This window comes from Ictalurus furcatus, chromosome 9 (assembly GCF_023375685.1).
Source record: "Ictalurus furcatus strain D&B chromosome 9, Billie_1.0, whole genome shotgun sequence".
Taxonomy (NCBI): domain Eukaryota; kingdom Metazoa; phylum Chordata; class Actinopteri; order Siluriformes; family Ictaluridae; genus Ictalurus; species Ictalurus furcatus.
The window spans coordinates 7,216,050-7,239,194 of NC_071263.1; the positions used below are offsets into that span (position 1 = coordinate 7,216,050).

Here is a 23,145-nt window from a genome sequence, read left to right on the forward strand (position 1 = left end):
ACTGCCGATAGCACACACATTAAGAAATAAACTACACAGATCAGCCATAACATTAAAACCACCGGCCTAATATTGTTTTGGTCCCCCTTGTGCTGCCAAAACAGCTCTGACCCATTGAGGGATAGCCTCAAAAACACTTTAAAAGTATGTTAGCTTAATAGGTCTGACATGTGAATTTGTGATTTGACAAATAATATGCAGTGCCAAATAATATGTAAGCTTATTTCAGATAATGAAACAGTTGAATGCACTCCACACTACATCACTGACCAATGCCTATACTGTATATTTACAGATGATTCACACAAGCTCAGGGAAGGTCAGGAGGACCCACACCCTGTCATGGAAGGTCAGGAGAAGGAGATGTTTAATGATCTAGGGTTTTTCATTCAGGCCACGAAATCAGTTGAAGATGTCTGATGACCAGAAATACCATTTACTCAGGAACTTATAGTTTAATAATATTCCAGTAAAGTTCCTTAAATGTATTCTGTTGCTAGTGTAGTCTTTAAACTTATGAACACTGTGTGTGTGTGTGTGTGTGTGTGTGCGTGTGTGTGTGTGTGGACTGAAAAAGGTGGTACATGATCTTGGTCATCAATTTGACAACATTGTAGTAAATATTTTCGGTGCATCAAAAAGCATGCTCATTAAGATACCAGCAGACAAGTTAAAATTAAGCACAAATTAGTGCATAAAAAGTCACCAAAATGAAGTATTTGTACCTAATAATTAAATACAAAATGAGGGGGAAAACTGCAGAAACGTCCACTTTTTGAAAAAAACGACCCACCTTCCACTAGGCTGGCTACAGGTCTGCTATATATATATATATATATATATATATATATATATATATATATATATATATATATATATATATATATATATATATATATATATGGTGCCAACCCATCGTAGGGCAAATATGGATAATATAAGTCGTGGATTATTATACTGCCTTTGACTGTACTGCCGCGGAACAATTGTTCCTAGGTATTGTTTCGGTCCGACGGGGATTTGGTCAGATTGATAAAGTGACTATGAATCAAACAACAAGCAAACATTAAAAATACCTATAGAAAAAGTATGTATAACAACAATTTAGTTATTTAATATTATACTGTGTTGATATAATTCTATATACAATATAGTTGAATACTAGATATGAATATAAATCTGTTTAATGTTTAAAAAAATTATATGAGAAACTACTATCGAATCCGGTTGTTGCACACTTTACGGATATGACGTAATTGCTACGCGACACGTTTGCTCGGTGGGAAAATTCAAAAAGAACCGCTCAATGCAACTGCGATGGGTGGGGGATTGAGGTTTTTGTCGGTTAGCATCAGTTTGTTTTCTTCGGAACTCAACAAATCCTCAGAAGTTGCTTGTTTGGTATTATAGTGTTATGAGGCGTCTATCTTGCGCTGAAAATCGGTTTGTTTTTAGAAAATGTTTCTTATTAACGGCTTAACGCGTTGGCGACTATCACTGAGTTTTCTAATTTCAGAAAGATACATTAGTAATACTAATTTTTCAACGACGATGTGCAGTCCTATCTACAGAATAATTGTAACGTTTGCTTGACAGTGTCACGAAAACTAGATAGTCAATGAACTAAGCAATCTAATTTAGCGTAGTAGGCGAACGCCCATGTTATGGCCTGTTTTTGTGTACTACTCTGATATTGAATCCTTTGCTTACGTTAATATTCTGTTATTGCAGGCGATGTACCTATAGAACTGTATTGAAAAAATCAGAAGTTAGTTGGATATCTATGCTTTTCAAAACAATTTGAATTTGCTTTTGACCTGTAAAAAAAAGTAATTAACATACTATACTATATTTTCCTTATTCACTTTCCATTAGGAATATAGCTGATGACTCCTGGGACTTGTATCCAGCTCCTTTTCTCCATAGCTCATGTATCTCTCTCCAGCCAAGTGTCTCTCATCTCCTCTGCACCATGAGCTGTATTATAACACTCCTGTGCGGGACATGACTGAAACCCTGGCGCGGTCAAACAGAATAAGCAGAAACTGCACTGCAGTGGTGATGAATTCCACAGTACAGGATCATCAGCTTCGAGCAGTGTCCAGAGCAGCCATGAGCTGTGAGCTCAGCACCATTAACAACTCGGTGATTCCTATGAAACGAGTAACTGACACACCAGCAAAAGTCTTTGCCAGACTGAAAGCCAAAGTTCAGAGGCAGAGCTCAGAAGAGCACAGAGAAGTCAATGTCATACCCAGACAGCTGGATAGGGGTGTCTCGTTGTCCACAAATATGCAGCAGCCACCAGTTGATGATGCCCCATCAGAAGGACGGGATACGTATGTGCTGTCACTTTCACCTCCCGAGTCCATGAGCAAAATCTCAGAATTAGAAGATCCCCAAATGACATCACAACTTGATATAGAAGGAGACCATAACCCTGACTTGGTTCACAGTTAGTAATATAATTTTATCAGTTTATGATTTACTGATTTTCTGTTTTACATAAATTAAATGTCTTCTATTTTTTCCCTCTCAGAACCTGTTATTGCGCTTGAAAAGATGCTCACTGAAACCTTCACCCAGGCTCAGCAAAAGAAAATTGGAATTAATGGCACCAGCAAGTCCACAAATCTAAAACAAGGTATGCCTAGGTTGATTTTCATTTTAGTGTATTTATTTCCTTCATTTTCATGTATTTGTTTGGCAGATTTTTTAATTCAGTGCAATTTCAGTTCAAATCAAGGCAGAATACAGCTCAGGAATAACACAATGCAATAAAGACCAAGTTTTACTAGTTGGGCAGAAAAAAGTGCATGATATCTCTGGGAAAATTTTAGCCATAATTAAACCTGAGGGTTAGAGTAAAAATGCTAGTGACAGTACTCAGGAGTACTGTAAACACTGGTCACACATTAAATGACAAATTATTCAATCATGCAAATGGTACCGGTAGGTACATGCAGGTAATTGGCTTTTAATCTGTGATGCTAATAATATAGTGGAGTGACATGAAGAGGGTCATAACATGAGCTTTTTAAGTTGAAAGCACTCAACAAAGATTTTGTTATATAAAATAACTTCAGATTCTGCTGTCACTAAATCAGCCGGCCATGTGTTCAAACAAGTTATGGCTAATTTATGTATAACATATATGTCTGCATTTTAATTCACTATTGAACTCAATTAAATTTGACGAAGGATCATATTCAGTTTTCAGCCAAGCTTAGAGAGCATGCTAAGCTCAGTTATAGATAGAACAATACCACATTTTCTTTTCCCATACATTTTTTAACTACTAAGCTTAATGAGCAAATTTAAATATAAGCACTGCAGTGAAGATCACAGTTACTCAAAATATTGAAACACTTCACTATGCTATAGAAAGAAATGCATTGCCATAAATGAGCTGCATTTTTCCCCCTCACATAACTTTTTTTTGCAGAAAAATCACAGTGCAAATGTGTGCAAAATTAGCTTAAAAGAACAGCAATTCCAGTATAATATTGCTGAATAGCTCACCGCTTGTCATTATGGCAGCTTAAGTGGCTAGTATTAGTATTATTGGTTGACCTATTTTGTTTTTTACATTACGCTCAATTACATTGTTCTGTTGGGTCATGTTGCTTAATTGCATTAAATTTTCTGTTGGTCAACCTGATAATGGATATCAGAGTGGTGTCATTTCTAGTGCTTATCTGCATTTGGTTGCACTTGCTATTATGTAAGCTTTTAATGCAAAACTGCAGAAGCAAATCTACATTTCTTTCCCTCCAGAAGCATATGTTTTACTGGAGCGCATGCCTGACGCCTTACCTGCTCAGCCAGGACCTGCAAAGCCAATCCAGTTAATGAATCGTGTCAGAAATAGAAGTAAGTACTTTGCCCTTGGCGATTGTCTTGATGTTTATCTGTGAACTTTTTGGGTCTTAATCCATAGATAACTTAAGGACGTTTTCAGACCTGGGGATCTGTGCTTTGTTCCAAAACGGGGACGCAAATTGTTACAATGCTGTGTTTCTCCTTGGCTCGGTTCGCTTTCACAAGGCAACATTTAAAGCAAAATATGTTTATGCAAGTCACATGTGAATAAACTGTCCTCTCATTGGTCAGTGTGCGCCTGTTTATGTTCCGGGCTTCCACTTATAGAGGTCATCCATCAAGATGGATAGCCAGCGGTTCGGTGAGCTTATTGTGGCTTTCTTTTTAGCTGTAGTTATTATGATGTATCTAATTTCTATGTTCCACAGAGGACTTAAAGCCCGTCTCATTGAGATGCTCGCTAAACACTTTGTAAACGTCTGTGTTTTCATGCGTTTACGAAAGTTGCTCGTCAGAACAAATTACAATGAGGCATTTTACCTTGTCTTTGGTCCAAGTTAAACCACGATTAATTCTGCGAGCAATTAGAAAAATAAACACGCTTTTAAAATAACGCCATTCCCATCATGCATTGCTATACAGATTGGTCCGTTGGGTCGGATTGCTTTCTTACCACAAGCCTTTGCAATTGGGCCCAGACCACCTTGTTCAGGTGCGATTGCCATGTTTATATATGTCTAAACGAACCGAACCAAGGGAGAAAGCGCATCATGTTCCGAAACAAACGCTCCAAACGAGCCAGCTGTGAAAACGCCCTTAGTTATGCACGTCCCTTCTGTCGATTGCAGGTTATCATGGTGTGTTTGGTGAGATGAGTGTAAAGGACGAATCAGAAGGTGCAGTAGATGATGACTGCAATAGGGTGAATACACTTCAGACATTGGACATTGCTGCCCGAAGCCAGCCAGAGCCACAAAGACCAGAGAAAATGTCTAATAGGCAGTGTGAGCATTTAGACGCACCACCTCGGACGCATCCTAATCTGATGGAGGATTCTCTCCTGCAGCTATCACCCCGCATCTCCATCCCCCGGAAGCAAATGGCAGCAGTTAAGGCCAAACAGCAGACTAAAGAAATAGATCAAGCTCTGGATGGAAGTACGAATGTAAGTAAAGATTTTGACACTAATTATTTGTTTGTTTGTATGTCTGTTTCTTTGTAATCTGTTTTTTAAATTTCATTATTGTAAACATGGGAACAAGTTGAATCACATCCTATGTACAATATGTTCCTTGCCTGTTTCGTTATGGTCAATTATTTGTATCCAATCTGAATGTTAGGTGAATGGGATTCAGTTAAGAGATTGGATCTTGAAACTACACAACAAAGAACTTATTGTTGATGGCATACGAATGTAAGTTCATCTTATAGATCATTATTTCCACATGGACGCAACACTTTGTTTCTTAGCTACAAACATTAGAATAAAATTCCTTCTAATGTGCAGATGTTAATGCAGTGGTAGGTTGGGCAGTGGTGGCTCGGTGGTTAAAGGCTCTGTGTTGCTGATCAGGAGTCCAAGCCCCAGCACTGCCAAGCTACCACTGGTGGGCCCTTGGGCAAGGCCCTTAACCCTCAACTGCTCAGTTGTATAAATGAGAGAAATGTAAGTCGCCCTGGATAAGAGCATCTGCTAAATACCATAGATGTAAATGTAATGCTTTTGTTTTTTGTCCATTAAGTTGAAAAAGATGAAAATGCAAGTGATATATTTTCAGCTTTCAGAACTTTTAATCCCTCTTCAACTGTCTGCATTTGCAGGCAGCTAAATTTTTGTGCTTAGACATGTCTCAAACATTTTCCTCTGAATAGAGACAGCAAGATCCCTTGGCACAGTAGTTGCATCACTGAGCGAGTTTCAAGTAACATAGTTAAGACTGCATCTGGGGGAACCTATGTTCTTGTTGGAAAGATGTCACACTACCACACTACATGTGAGCAATTATTTTTGTACAAATTATCAATCTGATTTCATTCCAGTTCTTCCTGCTTTTGTGGTCTAACTGAAATGTATCTTCCCCAGCATTTCCTTCATGGTTTTTGAAGAAGTTTCTTTTTGGCTTTCCGGAAATGTGGAAGGAGTACCTGAATAAATTCTTGGCTGATAATGATGGGTATGTTTCTGATGTATTTTGAGGTGCTTCTTTATATTGGTTTCCCTTTATAGGGGACTTCATGAGAAGCTTGCAATGTGGTTGCTTCATAAAGTGTTTATTCATTTTAGAAGTGGAAAAAATCGACAGAGGAACAAGTCAGCACCATGTGAACCACAAAAGAAACGGCCCTCCAGAAAACAAATATCCAAACAACTTAAGTCAAAGGACCAGGTGACACGTAAGTCTGCTAATTGTAATACACAGTGAAAATTTTTAGGTTGCACTTTTTCAATTTCTGCTGTGTAAAATCCTAATTAATCTATTCTGAGAGTAGAAAATGTGATGGCAAACTATTAATTACATACAGCTACAGTCAGCAAAATAACTGTGTAGACAATTCATCTTTTACACTTATATCTCAAGGATGGCAAGAAAAGTACATTTTCAATATGTAGATTTTCAACAAAGGGTGTGTTTGTATGAATTTACACAAGGAAAAAACATGATAAACTCTCTCTGGTGCAGCTGTTAGTTCTGCAGGCAGTGTGCAGCCTCACAGTGCTCCAGTTTCCCGCAGTGGCCGTGTCATTAAACCTCCTCTGGAGTATTGGAGAGGAGGCAGGATCACTGTAGGGCCCGATATGAATGTTACGGTACATGAGGATTATACGTCAACCTCCATTTTATTGACGGTATTCAGTTCTATTCTGCATCTTTTTTTTTCCATCTGTGAAAGATTTTTTTAAGATTTTATTTGTTCTTAATGCAATTTAATAATTTTTGTTTTGGGGTTTTTGTTGGGGTTTTTTTTTAGCCAAAAACAAGACCAGTGGTACGTTTAAAGCCACTAAAATTGCCCAAAGAACAGCCAGTCTACAAATCTGGTAAGATTTATGATCTTATCTTTTCGTTAATGTTTTTATAGTGTTTTGCCTAGTGACACACTAATGCCTAGACACTAGACACACTAGTGCCTAGTGACACAGCACTGATACTGCTTTTGGGTATTGGTCCAATACGTTGCTTATTTACTCATGCTTGTTTAGGGCTCGCGCAAGGCCGATGTAATGTATGTGAACTTTTAGCCAACAAGCCAGGCTGTTGTTGCTTGAACATGCCATATGGTTGGTTGTAGTTTCTGAGATCTGTGCCCTTTTCTTCAGGATTTCTTTGGCCAGGCCCAAACTGCAACCCTGTCACATAGTGTAGGCTTTACAGGGTTGGTTTACACATATAAAATAGCAGGAATTGTGACAACTTCACTGTCTATAAACCAGATTGGTAGAACACCGCCCTACATCCTGTACATTGCCGCACTAATAACATTTAAATAGCATAACCCATGGATAAAAGTGTGGTAATCCATGCAAATTATATGATTTGAAGTCGGTTGTGGGGAGGGGCTCCCAAACCGCCCCCTCCACACACACTTTTAAATCGCTTTCGAATTGGTGTCAATTCGGGGGTGGCAATTGCTTGAATGGTGGATTCATTATTATTCTTAATGGAAAAACCCAACAACAAAACTGTACAATGACAAACTCGCTTATATTAAACATACAACTTTTGAAACCAAATTTTCCGCCATCGTCTTGTCAGTCAGCTCGCATCACTCTCTTCACGTGATAAATGAAATCTGACTCCTGCTTATCTGTGCTCAATCGGCTCATGCTGAATTGAGCAGACACGTTCAGTTTTTAATCGTAGCGTCCGTTCTCTAACTGAACTAAATGTTTTTTGTTACTATAAAAAAGCAAAAACAAAGGTGGGGGCAGTGCTGCAGTGTGCGACGTAACACTGACTACGCATTAGCAAGCTTAATGAGACCCATTGGTATTCACAAGCAAGGAGCAGTGAACAGAAACTGTAGGGGGTAACCACATTGCAGTTCTGTAAGTACTGAGACACAAACATTTCTTTTCACCAGCTAGTGCACTTTAGGGCACCTTATGGTTACTTATAATGACCTTATTCACTGATACTACTGCACTCAGCTTGGCTACCCTTACGATACTAATACTGTTTAAATTCCATAGAATTTTAACCCTTACATGTAGTTCATATTCCAATACTGCATCAAGATTTGTCCCTATGCCAATAAATTAGCAATAAATTGGTGTAATATACAAAATACATTTTTTTTAATTCAGTGGCTCTACACTACTGGTCAAAAGTTCGGGGTCACTTACAAATTCCTTTGGTTTTGAAAGAATTTTCAATTAAAATAACATTACATTGGAAATTTTACATACAGTCTAGACATTGTTAATGTTGTTGTAAATGAATATTATAGCTGGAAACATCTTATTTTTAATGGAATATCTACATAGGCGTAAAGAGGGTTATTTTCAGCAACCATCTCTCTTGTGTTCCAATAGCACATTGTGATAGCTAATGCAGGTTTATCATGTTAAAAGACTAATTGGTCATTAGAAAACCCTTTTGCAATTATGTTAGCATGCTGTGTAAGAAGCAAAAAAAGTGTCCTTCTTTAAGCTAGTTGAGTATTTGTAGATTGAGCCTTTTTTGGTCAATTATAGACTGAAAATGGCAGGAAAAAAACAACTCTCTTCTGAAACTCGTCAGACTATTATTGTTCTAAGAAAGGAAGGCTATTCCATATGACAAATTGGCAAGAAGCTGAAGATTTCATACCATGGTGTGTATTACTCTCTTCAACGAACAGCACAAATTGGCTCTAACCGGGATAGATAGAGGGAGGCCCTGGTGCAAGAGGACAAGTACATCAGAGTCTCTAATTTGAGAAACTGACATCTCACAGGTCCTCAACTGGCAGCTTCATTGAATGGTACCCGTAAAACACCAGTCTCAACTCCTACAACGGGACCATGATTCAAAGCACAGCTCCAAACTATGCAAGAACTAGCCTGTGCAGTCACCAGATCTCAACCCTATTGAGCTTTGTGGAAGCAGCTTGAGTGTATGGCTCATAAAAAGCAAAACTTGTGGGTGTTGCTTCAAGTAGCATTGGGTGAAGTTTCTTCAGATTACCTCAACAAAAGGTCTGCAAGGCTGTAATTGCTGCAATGGGATGATTCTTTAACGAAAGGACACAATTCTTATTCCAAACAAAAATCATTATTTCTAACCTTGTATATGTCTTAACTACATTTTTTTGTTCATTTTCAGCTCATTTGATGAATAAAATATGAATTTTCATTTAAAAATGTGACCTTTGTTGGGTGACCCCAAACTTTTGACCAATAGTGTATATTATTTGTTTTACATCACTCATTTATAGTTTTTATTATTATTATTTATTATTGTTCTCAAAAAACATCCACTATATCAAAGTACCATAAAACTTAAAAATATAAAGTTAATAAAACAAAAATTTAATGATATTAATGAATTGTTCCTAATTGCTAAACATGCCATCATTTCAGATGATGATGGTTTTTTTTTTTTTGGTTTTTTTTTAACAACTTACACAATCAACAGAAGGGTGGTAGCTTGGTACAGCGGGTAGTGTTGTCACCTCACAGCTCCAGGGTACTGGGTTCAATCCTGAGCTTAGGTTACTGTCTGCAGTTTCACATGTTCTCCCTGTGTTTGCGTTGGTTTCCTCCAGGTTTTCCGGCTTCCTCCCACTGTCTAAAAACATGCATGTATGCAGATTGGGTATACTAAATTGCCCCTAGGTGTGAATGTGTGCATGACTGGTGCCATGGGATGTCCCATCTAGGGTGAATATTCCTGCCCTGTGCCCAGTGTTACCTAGGGTTAGGCTCTGGATTCACCATGAGTCGAAGATAAAGTAGTTACTGAAGATAAATCATGAACACTATCTTCACTCCCACTCTACCCCACCAGCTAAAATCATTCTTTGCAAAGATGGCAATAACTTAAAACTTTGGAAATGTGATCTTTGTACATTTTATTTTCCAAAGTTGGTACATGTGTTTGTTTTTTTTTTGTTTAACAAAAACTGCATCGCCTCCTCTTCATGCCAGAATTGTATCACATGTAACAGGCCCTGAAAGAGTTTGCGTCTCATGACCGTGTTAATGGCCCCCTTGACCGTCACCATTATTTCCCATTCAAAAAACATACAGTTGAAGTCATATGTTTACACACCCCAAGGCTAAATTCAGACTTGTTTTATATATATATATATATATATATAAAAATATATAATATATAAATAAAACAATAGCTTTGAGACAGATTCTCAGTGGTTCAAAAGTTTACATGCTTCACATTCATGTGTGGTGAGCCTGTACTTTAGCTATATGTTCATGTAAATCTGTGTAGCCATAGTAAATGTAAATTATTATGATATTTTTAACATATAAAGGGTGGGTGGGGCTAGGGCACCACACTGTGTCAATCTGGGCCTGGGTGAGAGCCATGGTCCATGATGTCTAGGAGTTCTGCAGCATATAAACACGGCATATAAAATGGCACTGGCTACTACAGCCTGGTGCAACATCTACAGTATGTTTCTACAGATGTTAAAGCTTACTGTCAAAATCAACTCCCAGATATTTATAATCATGTACCACATTTGATGAAAAGAGGGGTTGGAGTATGGTAAAAATAAATAAATCGGTAATAATTGTATATATAATTAGAAAATATGAGGGAACAATTGGCGAGAAACAGCAGCAGGTCATCAGTGCCTGGAAGTACAACACTAACTAGTCTCTTGTATCTTCCAGACTGTTTTAAGAGGCAGTCAACTTGGTGTATGCAAACTGGAAGTCTGAGATAGTAAATTAAGGCTGAAATAAGTCTGTCTCTAATCAGTTGTTTTTAAATTACATCTGATGTGAACAAAGATGCCATAATTGACTTTCCAAAAGAATTGTATGGTAACGTGCAATATATTGAGTTCAAATATGTTTTGTGTAGGTAAATGTTTTGCCTCAACTGTAGGTATATGCCCTGTCATGATTTTACTTACTGATATAATTTTAGTAATTGATTTATCCTGATCAAGGTTATGGTTTATTCGGAGCCATTCCTAGGAATGCTGGCAGAACTCACTCACTCACTCACTCACTCCCTCCAATTTATCTTAGCCAAGCTTGTTTTTGGGAGGTGGGTGGAAACTGGAGAACCCAGTGGAAACCCATGCAGACACAGGATGAAAATGCACAGAAACTCTGCCCAGGACCAGACAAAAGATGACTAGCTCAGAGTTCTAGCTTTCATTTCCTGATATTTACATCTAGATGTGTTAAACAACTTAGAACATGGCACCTTTTTGTTTAAACCCACCCATTTTTCAAGTGATGTATTAGTGATATTCTTGTTGCCTAGCTGTGTCCTGTTAGATTGATTGTTTAAACAATTAATAGCTCTGAATATCTACTCTAGGTTTGAGCCATGGTTTTCACCTGTAAAGACTGCATTTGTTGTAAAAAGGGTAAACCTAGAGCTGTCTATGGGACAAAGCAAGTAATTTTGAGCTGGGAAAAGTTATTATAGCAATTGCACAAGCATTGGACATACCCAATACAGCAATTTGGAATGTCTTGTAAATGAAAGAAACCACTGGTGAAAAACACAATAACAATGGTCAGCGACCTCACCAACAGCCTCCACAGGGCAGGGGTGAAGGCATTGCAATCCGCAGTAAGAATTAGATGGCCAGATTGGAATTCGCAAAGAAATACAGAGATGAGCCACAAAGGTTCTAGAACCAAGATTAACCTCTACCAAAGTGATGCAAAGGCCAAAGTGTGGCTATTGAAAGGATCTGCCCGTGATCCAAAACATACGAGCTCATCAGTCAAGCATGATGAAACTAGTGTTATGGTTTGGGATTGTGTGATTGCTTCTGGAACAGGCTCACTAATGTTTATTGATGATATAACTCATAAGGGTAGCAGCTGAATTTAGAAGTCTACAGAAACAGACTGTCTGCCAGTTGACAGAGAAATGCATTCCATCTAATTGGGAGCTTCAGCATACAGCAAATGATATAAAACACTGCCAGCACAACAAAGGGCTTCATCAGGGGGAGAAGTGAAAGGTTGTAGACTGGCCAAGTCAATCATCAGACCTTAACCCAGTTAAGCATGAATTTGGGCGGCTGTGACTCAGGTTGTCCACTAATCATAGGGTTGGCGGTTTGATTCCCGGCCCACATGACTCCGTATGCCAAAGTGTCCTTGGGCAAGACACTGAACTTCAAGTTGCTCCTGATGACAAGGTAGCACCTTGCATGGCAGCTCTGCTACCATTGGTGTGTGAATAAGTGAATGAGACTAAGTGTAAAGTGCTTTGGAACCACTAAGGTTAAAAAAAAAAGTGCAGACCATTTACCATTCATCTCCTGAAGAAGAGTCTGAAGGGGGAAAAACCCTCGCCCAAAACACACAACAAATGAAAGAAGCTGTGGTACAAGCCTGGAAAAGCATGACAAAGGTGATATCAGTGGGTTGCTGGCTTCATGCAGTTATTGCAAGAAAGGGATATGCAGCCAATCATGTAGCAGCATGATTGCACATCAGCCAATCATGTGGCAACAGCACAATGCATAAAATCATGCAGATACAGATCAAGAGATTCAGTTAATGTCCACATCAATCAAGAATGGAGAAAAAGTGCGAGCGCTGTGATTTTAATCGTAGCATGGTTGTTGGTGTCGGATTGGCTGGTTTGAGTATTTCAGAAACAGCTGATCTCCTGGGAATTTCACACACAACAGTCTCTGGAGTTTTACAGAGCATTTTATTCATTGTGCTGCTGCCACATGATAGTTTGATTGAATAACTGAATAAATGAGCAGTTGTACAGGTGTTCCTGTTAATGTAGACAATGAGTGTAAATATGATGGAAATGAAAGCCGAAATTTTGATCTATCCTCTCATTATCATTTCTTGATCTCAAACCCAAATGTCTTCAGTGCATATAGCAAAAAACAAAAGAAATGGCCTTGTTCCAATACGTTTGGAAGACACTAGAGAATTTCACATTAATGAACTCAAAATATCCTCAAATTACCTTGAGAGAAAGTACGGACACATGAGGTGAGGGAAGGGGGAGGGACTTCCATGCGGTGTCAGTTAAAAGCATTCAAAGTTAAATGAAATTCAATTGTATTTATAGTGCCTTCCACTGATATTGGCACCCATGGTAAAAGAAGGCTATGAAAATTCTTTATTGTTTAAGCTTTTGATCTTTTCTTAAAAAAAAAAAATCACAAAAATACTCTGCTCTCATGGACATCAAATAATTGCAAACCTGTGTTTTACAGGTTTTATATATATATAATATATATATAGGTGTGCAACTATTATTGGCACCCTTTTAGTCAATAGTTTGTGCTCCCTCCTTTTTTGCCAAGATCATAGCTCTGAGTCCACTCCTATAATGCCTGAGGTTGGAGAATACATGGCAAGGGATCTGACACCATTCCTCCATACAGAATTTCTCCAGATCCTTAAAATTTCGATTCTCCTCTTCAGTTCACCCCACAGGTTTTCTATGGGTTTTAATTCTTGGGACTGGGATGGCTATGGCAGGACCTTGATTTTGTGGTCAGTAAACCATTTTTGTGTTGATTGTGATGTATGTTTTGGATCATTGTCCTGCTGGAAGATCCAACCACAGCCCATTTTAAGCTTTCTGGCAGAGGCAGTCAGGTTTTCATTTAATATCTGTTGATATTTGATAGTCCATGATGCCATGTATCCTAACAATTTGTCCAGGCAGAAAAACAGCCCCAAAACATTAGAGCCACCACCATATTTAACCATGGGCATGAGGTACTTTTCCATATGGCGATCTCTCTGTGTGCACCCAAAAACCAAAAAGCTCTATTTTGGTTTCATCTGACCATAGAACCTGATCCCATTTGAAGGTCCAGTAGTGTCTAGCAAACTGAAGAAACTTGAGTTTGCTTTAGGATGAGAGTAGAGGCTTTTTTCTTGAAACCCTTTCAAACAACTTGTGGTGATATAGGTGACTTCGGATTGTAGTTTTGGAGCCTTTCTGACCCCAAGACACAACTAACTTCTGCAATTCTCCAGCTGTGATCCTTGGAGATTTTTTGGCCACTTGAACCATCTTCACATTGCGTTGAGAAAATATACAGATGCATCTAATTCCAGGTCGATTCATAACATTTCCAGTTGACTGGAACTTCTTTATTATTGCCCTGATGGTGGAAGTGGGCATTTTCAATGCTCTTGCTATATTCTTACAGCCACTTCACATTTTGTGAAGCTCAACAACCTTTTGTTGCACATCACCACTATATTCCTTGATCCTACCCATTGTGATGAATGACAAAAGGAACCTCATATTTATGTCCCTGTGAAACAGGAAGTCATGGTTAAACAATTTCCTGTTCCTAGTCACTCAGGTGTACTAAAAAATGTAAATATAAATTTTTCTCATATGAATTCATAGGGGTGCCAATAATTGTTGCACACATATTTAACACAGGTGTTTTTTTTTTTTGTTTTTTTTTGCAATTGTTTGATATCCATGAGAGCAGAGTATTTTTGTGATTTTTTTTTTTTAAAGCTCAAAAGGTTAAATAATAGACAGTTGTTCACAGCCTTCTTTGCTCATATTTACCAAGGGTACCAATGTTAGTGGAGGCACTGTATATAGTGCTCTTAACAGTGGATGTTGTCACAACACAGCTTTATAGAACAACACCTGTGCAAATAATTCCAGATTAATACGTTTATCAGTTCATCTGTTTTATTGGGGAGAAAATGTTTGTTTAAATTAATGGTAAATAGCAGAGGTCCTATGCAGTAAAATTTGGCAGGTCTGGTTATGTTCAATTTGTGTAATTAAATTGTAATATCACACAAGCCTGGTGTTGATGCTTCCCTAGTTTTGCTTATGCGTTATTTTGTGTTATGTTGGGTTGCTTTATATTGTTGATTGTTGACAGAAATGCAAAACAGCAATGATGAGGATACTTTGGCATCAAGGAGACGTGTTAAACAACATAAGTCTTGGAGGACTGAGGGAACCAAAGCATGGGAAAATGCTTCACAGAAGAACTCTCATGATGCAGTTTTCAATTCAGACTCTGGATCAGAAAAAGCCGCTGCCAAACAGCTTTCTCCTCAGCAAGCACAGTCTGAGCAAATGTACCTCAGGAGGGGACGGTCATATTCTAGAGTGAGAAACTCGACGGACTCGGAGTCTGAGGTGTTCAAGTTTGGTCCGTATTGTACTTCAGATGAAGATGGTGTTTCTGCATTCCAGGCCCCTGAGGGAAAAATTCAAACACGGCTCAACCGAAAGCATCTGCAGAGAGTAGTTCAGAGGGAGAAGCGCTCCACTCCATGCTCAGACTCTGACACCAGTTCCACACAATCTCAAGTTCAGAAAAGTGCAGATTCAGATCACTTATTTACACCACCAGTGCCTAGAAAAGGATGCAGAAGAAAAGCCTTGGTGCAGAAAAGCAAACTAGTTCCACCGAGTGTTACCATGTCTGAGATTGAGGACTCTCGTTTCTCTACGCAACAGGGTAAAGTGACAAATAAAAAGAACACACGGAGGCAAAAGAAGGTTCCACAGAATTATAACAATTATGTAAAGTCCGATGCTGGTGATGAAAGTCTCCCTTCAGAGCTGATTAGAGAAGATAAAAGCAAGAATTCAAAGCCTACTCTGAAGAGGACAAGACAAAGGGAACACGCTGGAGCTTCTGAAAGGACAACGAATGGACATGCCCTCCTGGTTGATAAACATCCTGAACAATCTGAAAAGACAGATAATCCTCAGTTTCATGTGTCGGATAACACTGGCAGGAAACCAAAGTCATCAGTAAGCAGAAGAAACAAGAAGGAGCAAACTGCAAAGCACCCTGAGATCGAACAAGATGCGCTAGAAGGAGCATGGACCGATAAAGAGTTGCATAAACTTAATGAGTAAGCCATTCTTTTTTGTAGTCTATCTTTATTGTAATAGGTCAGAGTGGTCCTTTACATTGAAGAATATGTGGACCAAAATGGCTGCCTACATTTAACACTTCTATTCTTATGAATCCACTAAAGCCCAACAAAATTTACTTCATTTACTTTTAATTCAGTTGTACCCCCAAAGTATAGTCTGACCGCAAAACCTTTTTATTGTTAGAATTGTTAGAAATACTGTTAAAGTGATCAGAGGAAATGGATCTAGTAAGCCCCAATGCAATATCACAAAAATTGGGGAAAAGACTTTTGTTAGCTCTTCATAAAACAGAGCTTAAATTTCATTAAAGATGAAAGTCTAAGGGACCAAACCGCCTTAATTCATTCTATGTAGGTATACATACACCGACCGACCCCCCCCCCCCCCCCCCAAGTCCACCTATCCCCTCAATACATAATTGCAGACAAGGCTCAGACTATACAATCTTTCACGTGGAAAGGTGTGCTGGTTGTTATACCTATGCAATCATTGGATCTAATGATTTCCATGAGTTGGCTACCCATGCCGTTATAGATCATCCAATGTATTTGACAGTTGGCCGCAGGCTTTTTGGGTTGACGGCCTCCTTTGGCTTCTTCCAAACATGAATCGATACTACTACTATATTATTATTATTATTATTATTATTATTACAATGGTAGTAGCCTTTTCATACATGCAGCTAAATGTTATTTCAGTGAAGTGTTTACCACGTATAAGGAAACATGGATATGTTGTGTATTTTGGCCTACAGGTGCATCTAAAAAAAAATTTAATATTGTCAAAGTTTGTTTTTTTCCCCCCCTGAAATTTTATTCAAAAAGTAGAACTTTCATATATTCTAGATTCATTAGACATAAAGTGTAATATTTCAAGCCTTTTTTTTGTTTTAATGTTGATGATTACGGCTTACAGCTCATGGAAATCAAAAATCCAGTATCTCAAAATATTAGAATAAAGAATTTATAATGCAGAAATGTCAACCTGAAAAGAGTTCTCATCAGCTAATTGACTCAAAACACCTGCAAAGGTTTCCTGAGCCTTTGATCTCTCAGTCTGGTTCAGTACACACAGCCACAATCATGGGAAGATGAAAAGTACATTTTGCATCTCATTTTGAAATCAAGGTCCGATAGTCTGGAGGAAGAGTGGAGAGGCACAAAATCCAAGCTGCTTGAAGTCCAGTGTGAAGTTTCCACAGTCAGTGATGATTTGAGGTGCCATGTCATCTGCTGGTGTTGGTCCACTGTACTTTCTCAAGTCGAGAGTCAATGCAGCGTCCACCAGGAGATTTTGAAGGACTTCTTCCATCTGCTGACAAGCTTTATGGAGATGCTGATTTCCTTTTCCAGCTGGACTTGGCACCGCTCCACAGTGCCAAAACTACTAGTAACTGGTTTGCTGACCATGGTATTACTGTGCTTGATTGGCCAGCCAACTCGCCTGACCTGAACCCCATAGAGAATCTATTATAGACACCAGACCCATCAATACAGACGAGCTGATGGGCGCTATCAAAGCAAGCTGGGCTTCCATAGCACCTCATCAGTGCACAGGCTGATTGCCTCCATGCCACACCGCATTGATGCAGGAATTCGTGGAAAAGCAGCCCTGACCAACTATTGAGTGCATAAATTAACATACTTTTCAGAAGGTCGACATTTCTGTATTATAAATTCTTTATTCTAATATTTTGAGGTACTGGATTTTTTATGTCCATGAGCTGTAAGCCATAATCATCAAGATTAAAACCAAAAAAAAAAAAGGCTTGAAATATTTCACTTTGTGTAATGAATCTAGAATATGTGAAAGGAACTTTCACTTTATGAATTAAATTATGGGAAAAAATTTACTTTTCCACGATATTCTAATTTTTTGAGATGCACCTGTATATGTTGACCTACCTAGGGCTGTGAACTCATTACCCAAGCACAAGAATGGTTACTGGGTAAATGTCTCACTGGTCGTTGGCACACGTTCAGCTGAGGAGTGCCAGAAACAGTACACTGCACTTTACCAAACTCATGGACGATCCAAAGGAAGACATAAGGCAAAGACTTCTAAAACAGATGAACCAGGTAATTCTTTTTATTCTAACAAGTCTATTAGATGGTTTACAGCCATGTAGTGTTGGCATAGTCATTTACTGTAAAGACTATTTAAAGGTACTGTTGGTACTCAGCCTGTCACAAGCAAATTTAACTATTTCCAGCAAAAGAAATGGCTCCAATTACTGCTAAGGTTGGAACACTCAAGAGGAAGAAACAGATGTGGAACTTTTTGGATCATATGTCCAAAGATGATCATGATGACATATTTGCCGGCTCACCAATGCGCAGTAAACAAATCAAGGTGAAAGCCCTCTGCTTCTGCTTTTGTTACAGCTTTGTCGAATTCTTGTAGGAGATTAGACCAGCGCAATGTCAAACTATTTATGGACCTGACTGTACATGATGTCTGTATGATTATATGAAAGTCAGGTTGGATGCAAGTTAGATCATATGCGTTATACTTTTTTTTGCGGGGGGTGGGATTTTTAATTGGCCCCTTTATCAGCTAGAGCATGTCCCCAGTTCTAAACATCCTGAATCATAACTCTTATCAGTGAGAATGAGCTAGGTGTTTATTTTTTCTGCATCCAAAATACCAAATCAGCTGAATTAGCCACTGCAAGTGCTCTGTGTGTTGCTGCGCTGTATTGTGCTTAAGTGGAGACCTGGACCCTCTGAATTGTGTGGCTAAATCCTGAGACATACTGTACGATTGTCTAAGAGTGTCTATTGCACATACAAGCTTAATTTGTACTAACATGCCTGATCAAAATGAAAGGTTTGTTAATTATCTGACTATCTGAATCAGAAGAGAAAATGCTAGAATTTGGAAATACTGTTATGAAGTGGCCAGAGAACTGTCAGTAAATGTTTTGTCATTCCTGGAACCAAGTATGCTTCAGAGTTTGATTAAGTTGTAAAATTTGCATAGTCGTGCAATAGAATCTGAGCAGAGCACTTTAAAGGCCTCTTAGTATTTTGCAAAAAAAGAATGCACGTAAGTGACTTTCATTAGTTGTGAAGAGAATTGTTTAGTTTAACCTGTGTGTCTGGTCATTACTATTTGTCAAGTTCATCAATTTTCAAGATCATTCCTTTTGAATTGAAAATAAAGTCAAAGTCCTTAAAATGCAGTGATTTCATGCTGACTCTTTAGCAATACTCCCTCAAATAAGATGATCAAATGTAAATATGGTGGTCTGTTTTAGAAGGGGAAAACAAATGCGTAAAAGGTATATGTAAAACTAACTGCTGATTTTTATGCAGTTGCCTGTATGGTCAACAAATGGAGATGAGCCAGATTTTGGCCATCTACAAAATCCACAAACTCCCAGCTCAACCATGTTTTCTTCGGTGAAAACACCTCAGTGTTTGCACATTACCCCAGGAATGCTGCACTCTATCAACAGGTAGGCGCTGTTAAGCTATATACCAAATAATTTTCATTTTGTAAATCGTATGCATTTATATACACTCAGTGGCACTTTATCTATGGCAGTAGCACAATGTATAATGTCATGCAGATACAGGTCATGATCTTCAGTTAATGTTCACATCAGTCAGCAGAATGGGGGGAAAAATGTGATATCAGTGACTTTGACCATGGTGTGAGTGAGGTGTAACTTCTCTTCTTTCTGTCTAAGGGACAACAATGATAAGTATATTTACCACCTACAGAAGGTAAAAAGGCAAGGCAACCATGGAAGAAAAGGCAGCCCTAAGGTACGTGTGACTTTACAAATGACCCATGCTAACTGTTTTTGTTTGTTTATTTATTTGATTGATAGATCCCCCCGGTCACTTGCCAAAACCCACCCACCGGCCTGCTTATACAACAGCTACCAACTGGGGAGGGTGAAGACTCACACATGCTTCCTCCAAGCAGGGGTTACATTAAATCATTATCTGTTACATTAACAGACAGGGTTGCAAAAATTTTCAGTCTTTTTATCTGCCATTTCCTATTTATTTGCCAGTTCAACAATTGACACCTTTCTCCAGTGATGGTCTTTTGATATGCTGTCTTGCATAGCAGCGGCCCCGTTTCCACTTTTAACATTGTTTATGTACTTGTATGCATGAATGATAGCAAATCCCAACTGTGATCTAATGGTATACTCCAGATGAAGCTTAGCGAAATCCTGTACAGACTGATTTACTGCTGAGTTTTTTGTGATTGTTGCAGGCAAAAATGCTTGATTTTCTGCAGCTTTTCTCAAAAGTTTTTTTTTTTGCAGGAAAAGCTGCTTGAATTGTTGAAATTGTTTTGCACGGTCTTTCACAGTGATGTACTCCTGTTTGACGCACATGAATCGAAAAGGACTTATGAATATGGATTGTGATGATGTCACATGACACCTCTTGGCCCAAATCTGCGATAATTTTGAAAAATTGCAAGCTCCTGTGTATATCACGGTTTCTCCTTGATTTTGTATTAATTTCTGCTATTGCAAAGTTTAGTTTCTTAATGAATGGCATGTCCATTTTAAAGGTTTATTGTTAAGATTTAATGTTGTTTCCTTTATCGCATATGTTATAGCCATGATAAACAGTCACTCCCTCACCAGCCTTTCTCTCTCTCTCTCCCTCTCTGTCTCTCTCTCTCACTCAAAAACGTAGCTTGTCATTTCACAGAGAAACCAAATGTCTTCCACCCTAAAGACTTTCCTGCATTGGGAAACTTTACAAAGTACTGTGACTGTTACAAAGCGCTGACAACTGAGACTCCTTTCATAAATGTTAACTAAATGTCCTTACAAAAAACATCTCATCAATGTTAAACAATGTATGTAATAAATAAATAACAAACATTTATTATTAGTCTTAGATTATGTGGCGCATCTGCCATATAAGCCACTGTGTGTGAGCTGTTACTATAGAAATAATAATAATAATGTATTAGAATAAGTGCATAAATAGAAACATATCGATCATGTTACAGCTGAATCTACAACTTCAAAATAATGCATATCTTCTGACCGATCCGATTCGAGAACTCAACCACACGCTGGTATATAATATTTTAATGTATATACAAGCTAGCTCAAATATCTCAACGAGAAATAGCTGTATGTTTTTTTTTGTTTGTTTGTTTGTTTTTTTTAATAGATTGAATGTCTTACTTTATCGATCAGAATGATAGATGGCCTTCAAACATTTCCTTCAACGCGTTTAAAATTCTGTGAATGACACCCCCCCCCCCCCCCCCCAGAGACTCGTTCAGCCAGCCAGCTGTGTACAAAGCTGAATAGAATTTTTATGTTGTACTTTTTGATCTCGTCTTTATGTTGTCTTATTTAACAGTAATGCTTTTCCGCAGGACAAGTTCACACCTGTTCCATCAGTAAGGAAAACAAAGAAGAGATGTGTGGGTATGTGATCTGGTACACTATAAAAGTGTTCATGCATCAGAAGTACTGTTTTTGAAAATGACTTTCAGGCTTTAGTGTTTCTTTTTATTTCTCTTCATACAGCTGAAGATGATAACTTTGTTGTTTGGAACATGCTCTCTGACAAGGACGGTCCATCAATCACCGGAGAGGAGGAGGAGGAGGAGGAGGAGGAGGATGATTATTTTATGGATGAATATTGAATAATACAAAAATAGTCTGTAATTACAAGCCTGTATAGGTTGAATAGGTTGCCATTGCATCGTAACCCTAGGACAGTGTTTTGATGGATTTTTAAAAGAAGTGTTTTGGTTATGTTCAAATGCACCAAGCAAACATTCCCTATTTTTCTTATGTTTGTTAATGTATGGGGTCAACATCCCAGCCTTCAGAATCTGACAATTTTGTAAATATTTATAAAAAGTTACATGAAATGTTTTATATCCTTTTTTTAAAAAAAATTTGCAATTGGTGAGTGCTTAGCATAAAGTGACCAGCTAGCTATTTGGATTTATCTGTTTGGATTTCATTTTGTAAATCCACTACCATTTTAAAATTCTGATTTAAAAAAAAAAAAGAAGACTTTTTAGTTAATTTTTTTTTAATTGTAAACAAAGTTGTCTTGGCTACTAAACGGAATACTGTTTTTTTAACCAAGCTCTAGGTATCTTGCCCCTTAAACCTACAAGTCATTGCAGAACTAAAAATACAAATTCCTCTGCACTATGTACGTAATAACTATAGCTAGCGGTTCATTTTAAAAAAGGAAATTGCATCAGGTCCTGGTGTTTTCTGTGGGTGGTGTTCTTCTGTAGTCTACAGTAATGTTGAGTCCCTTCTGACAATTTTCACTTGAATAAATAAAGTATTTTAATCACTCTTAAGGTGGTGTTATTTAATTCTGCAGTATGGTGTGCCAAGGGTGACATTTTGTCAATTTATGTAGTATTCTGCAGCACACTAAGGCTTGCATCTTAATACTTGGTAGAATTGACAATTTAGTATTGTCATATTTACATCCATCATATTGGACACTACGCTACCATGTATACAATACACAAAAGGCTCATTCCATCTCAAGTGGGCCAATGCAGGTTGCTCAACCATTTTCATAATTACGACCATGTTTGTGTCATGTCACACAAAAAATTTTGGTTATACAGCTGTTTACAGAAACCTCTATCTCGACTAAGGATGGTCCTAGCACCTTGGAGCAAAAACTGGTCTCTAGAGCACATTACAAGGTACACATGCATATACAACCCCTGGCAAAAATTCTGGAATCACCCCACTTGGAGGATGGTCACCGGGCTTTTTTTTTTACTTTGTAACAAATAAACAAATCACAAATATGACACACAACAATTTTTGTTTAATAGTTGAACATTCTGGCTTTGTGAAACATACCTCAAACAAGTTAAATGAAATTCCTTTAAGTAATGGCATATTTTATTATAGGAAAAAATAATGGAATCACTCGATGTTGATGGAAAAAAGTGTGGAATCACATTGTAATTTGCATTTCTAAAACAAATACCAGCACAAGTCTAAAAAGGCAAATTAGTCTGTAGTTAAGAGAGTGCTAACAGACATTAAAAGAGTGTTTATAGACCTTAACCTTGGACTTTCTGAAAGGAAACATGGCTCCAACAAGAGCTGTCAATTAAAATATTAGAAAGGATTATAAAACTCCTTCAAGAAAGAAATCCAATATGGAGTGTGGCAAAAGATGTTGGTTGTTTCCAGTCAGCTGTGTGTAAAATTTGGTGCAAGTATAAATAAAATGTGAAGGGTTTAAAAGGAAAATTTTGGGTAGACCAAGGAAGA

General features: G+C 38.0%; 1 protein-coding gene across 5 annotated transcripts; it reads left to right on the forward strand.

The window, feature by feature from the left end:
- The first annotated feature begins 1,304 nt into the window (after positions 1-1,304).
- Positions 1,305-22,634, forward strand: mis18bp1 (MIS18 binding protein 1). 5 transcript variants are annotated; one of them, XR_008386822.1, is made up of 17 exons: positions 1,305-1,768; positions 1,876-2,455; positions 2,540-2,644; positions 3,778-3,873; positions 4,671-4,987; positions 5,163-5,236; positions 5,695-5,816; positions 5,906-5,996; positions 6,107-6,216; positions 6,504-6,670; positions 6,793-6,862; positions 14,863-15,853; positions 17,787-17,956; positions 18,091-18,230; positions 19,196-19,338; positions 19,573-21,300; positions 21,403-21,449. XR_008386822.1 is itself a non-coding variant. In XM_053633519.1 (17 exons), exons 1-17 carry the CDS (start codon positions 1,930-1,932, stop codon positions 21,519-21,521), a joined length of 3,372 nt encoding a protein of 1,123 aa, XP_053489494.1. In that variant the 5' UTR covers positions 1,305-1,929; the 3' UTR covers positions 21,522-22,634. The 5 variants fall into 5 exon arrangements, 1 of the variants encoding a protein (XP_053489494.1); XR_008386823.1 differs by having other exon boundaries at positions 1,305-1,443; XM_053633519.1 differs by having other exon boundaries at positions 1,305-2,455; positions 19,573-19,651; positions 21,249-21,300; positions 21,403-22,634.
- Positions 22,635-23,145: the final 511 nt, after the last annotated feature.

What these genes read in the sequence shown, in the direction of transcription:
- mis18bp1 (XM_053633519.1), top strand. Translation starts at nt 1,930, where the DNA reads ATGTATCTCTCTCCAGCCAAGTGTCTCTCATCTCCTCTGCACCATGAG. An exon ending in ATTGTTGATGGCATACGAAT is followed by an intron (nt 5,237 to 5,694) that starts GTAAGTTCATCT and finishes TCCTCTGAATAG; the next exon opens with AGACAGCAAGATCCCTTGGC. An exon ending in TTCTTGGCTGATAATGATGG is followed by an intron (nt 5,997 to 6,106) that starts GTATGTTTCTGA and finishes TATTCATTTTAG; the next exon opens with AAGTGGAAAAAATCGACAGA.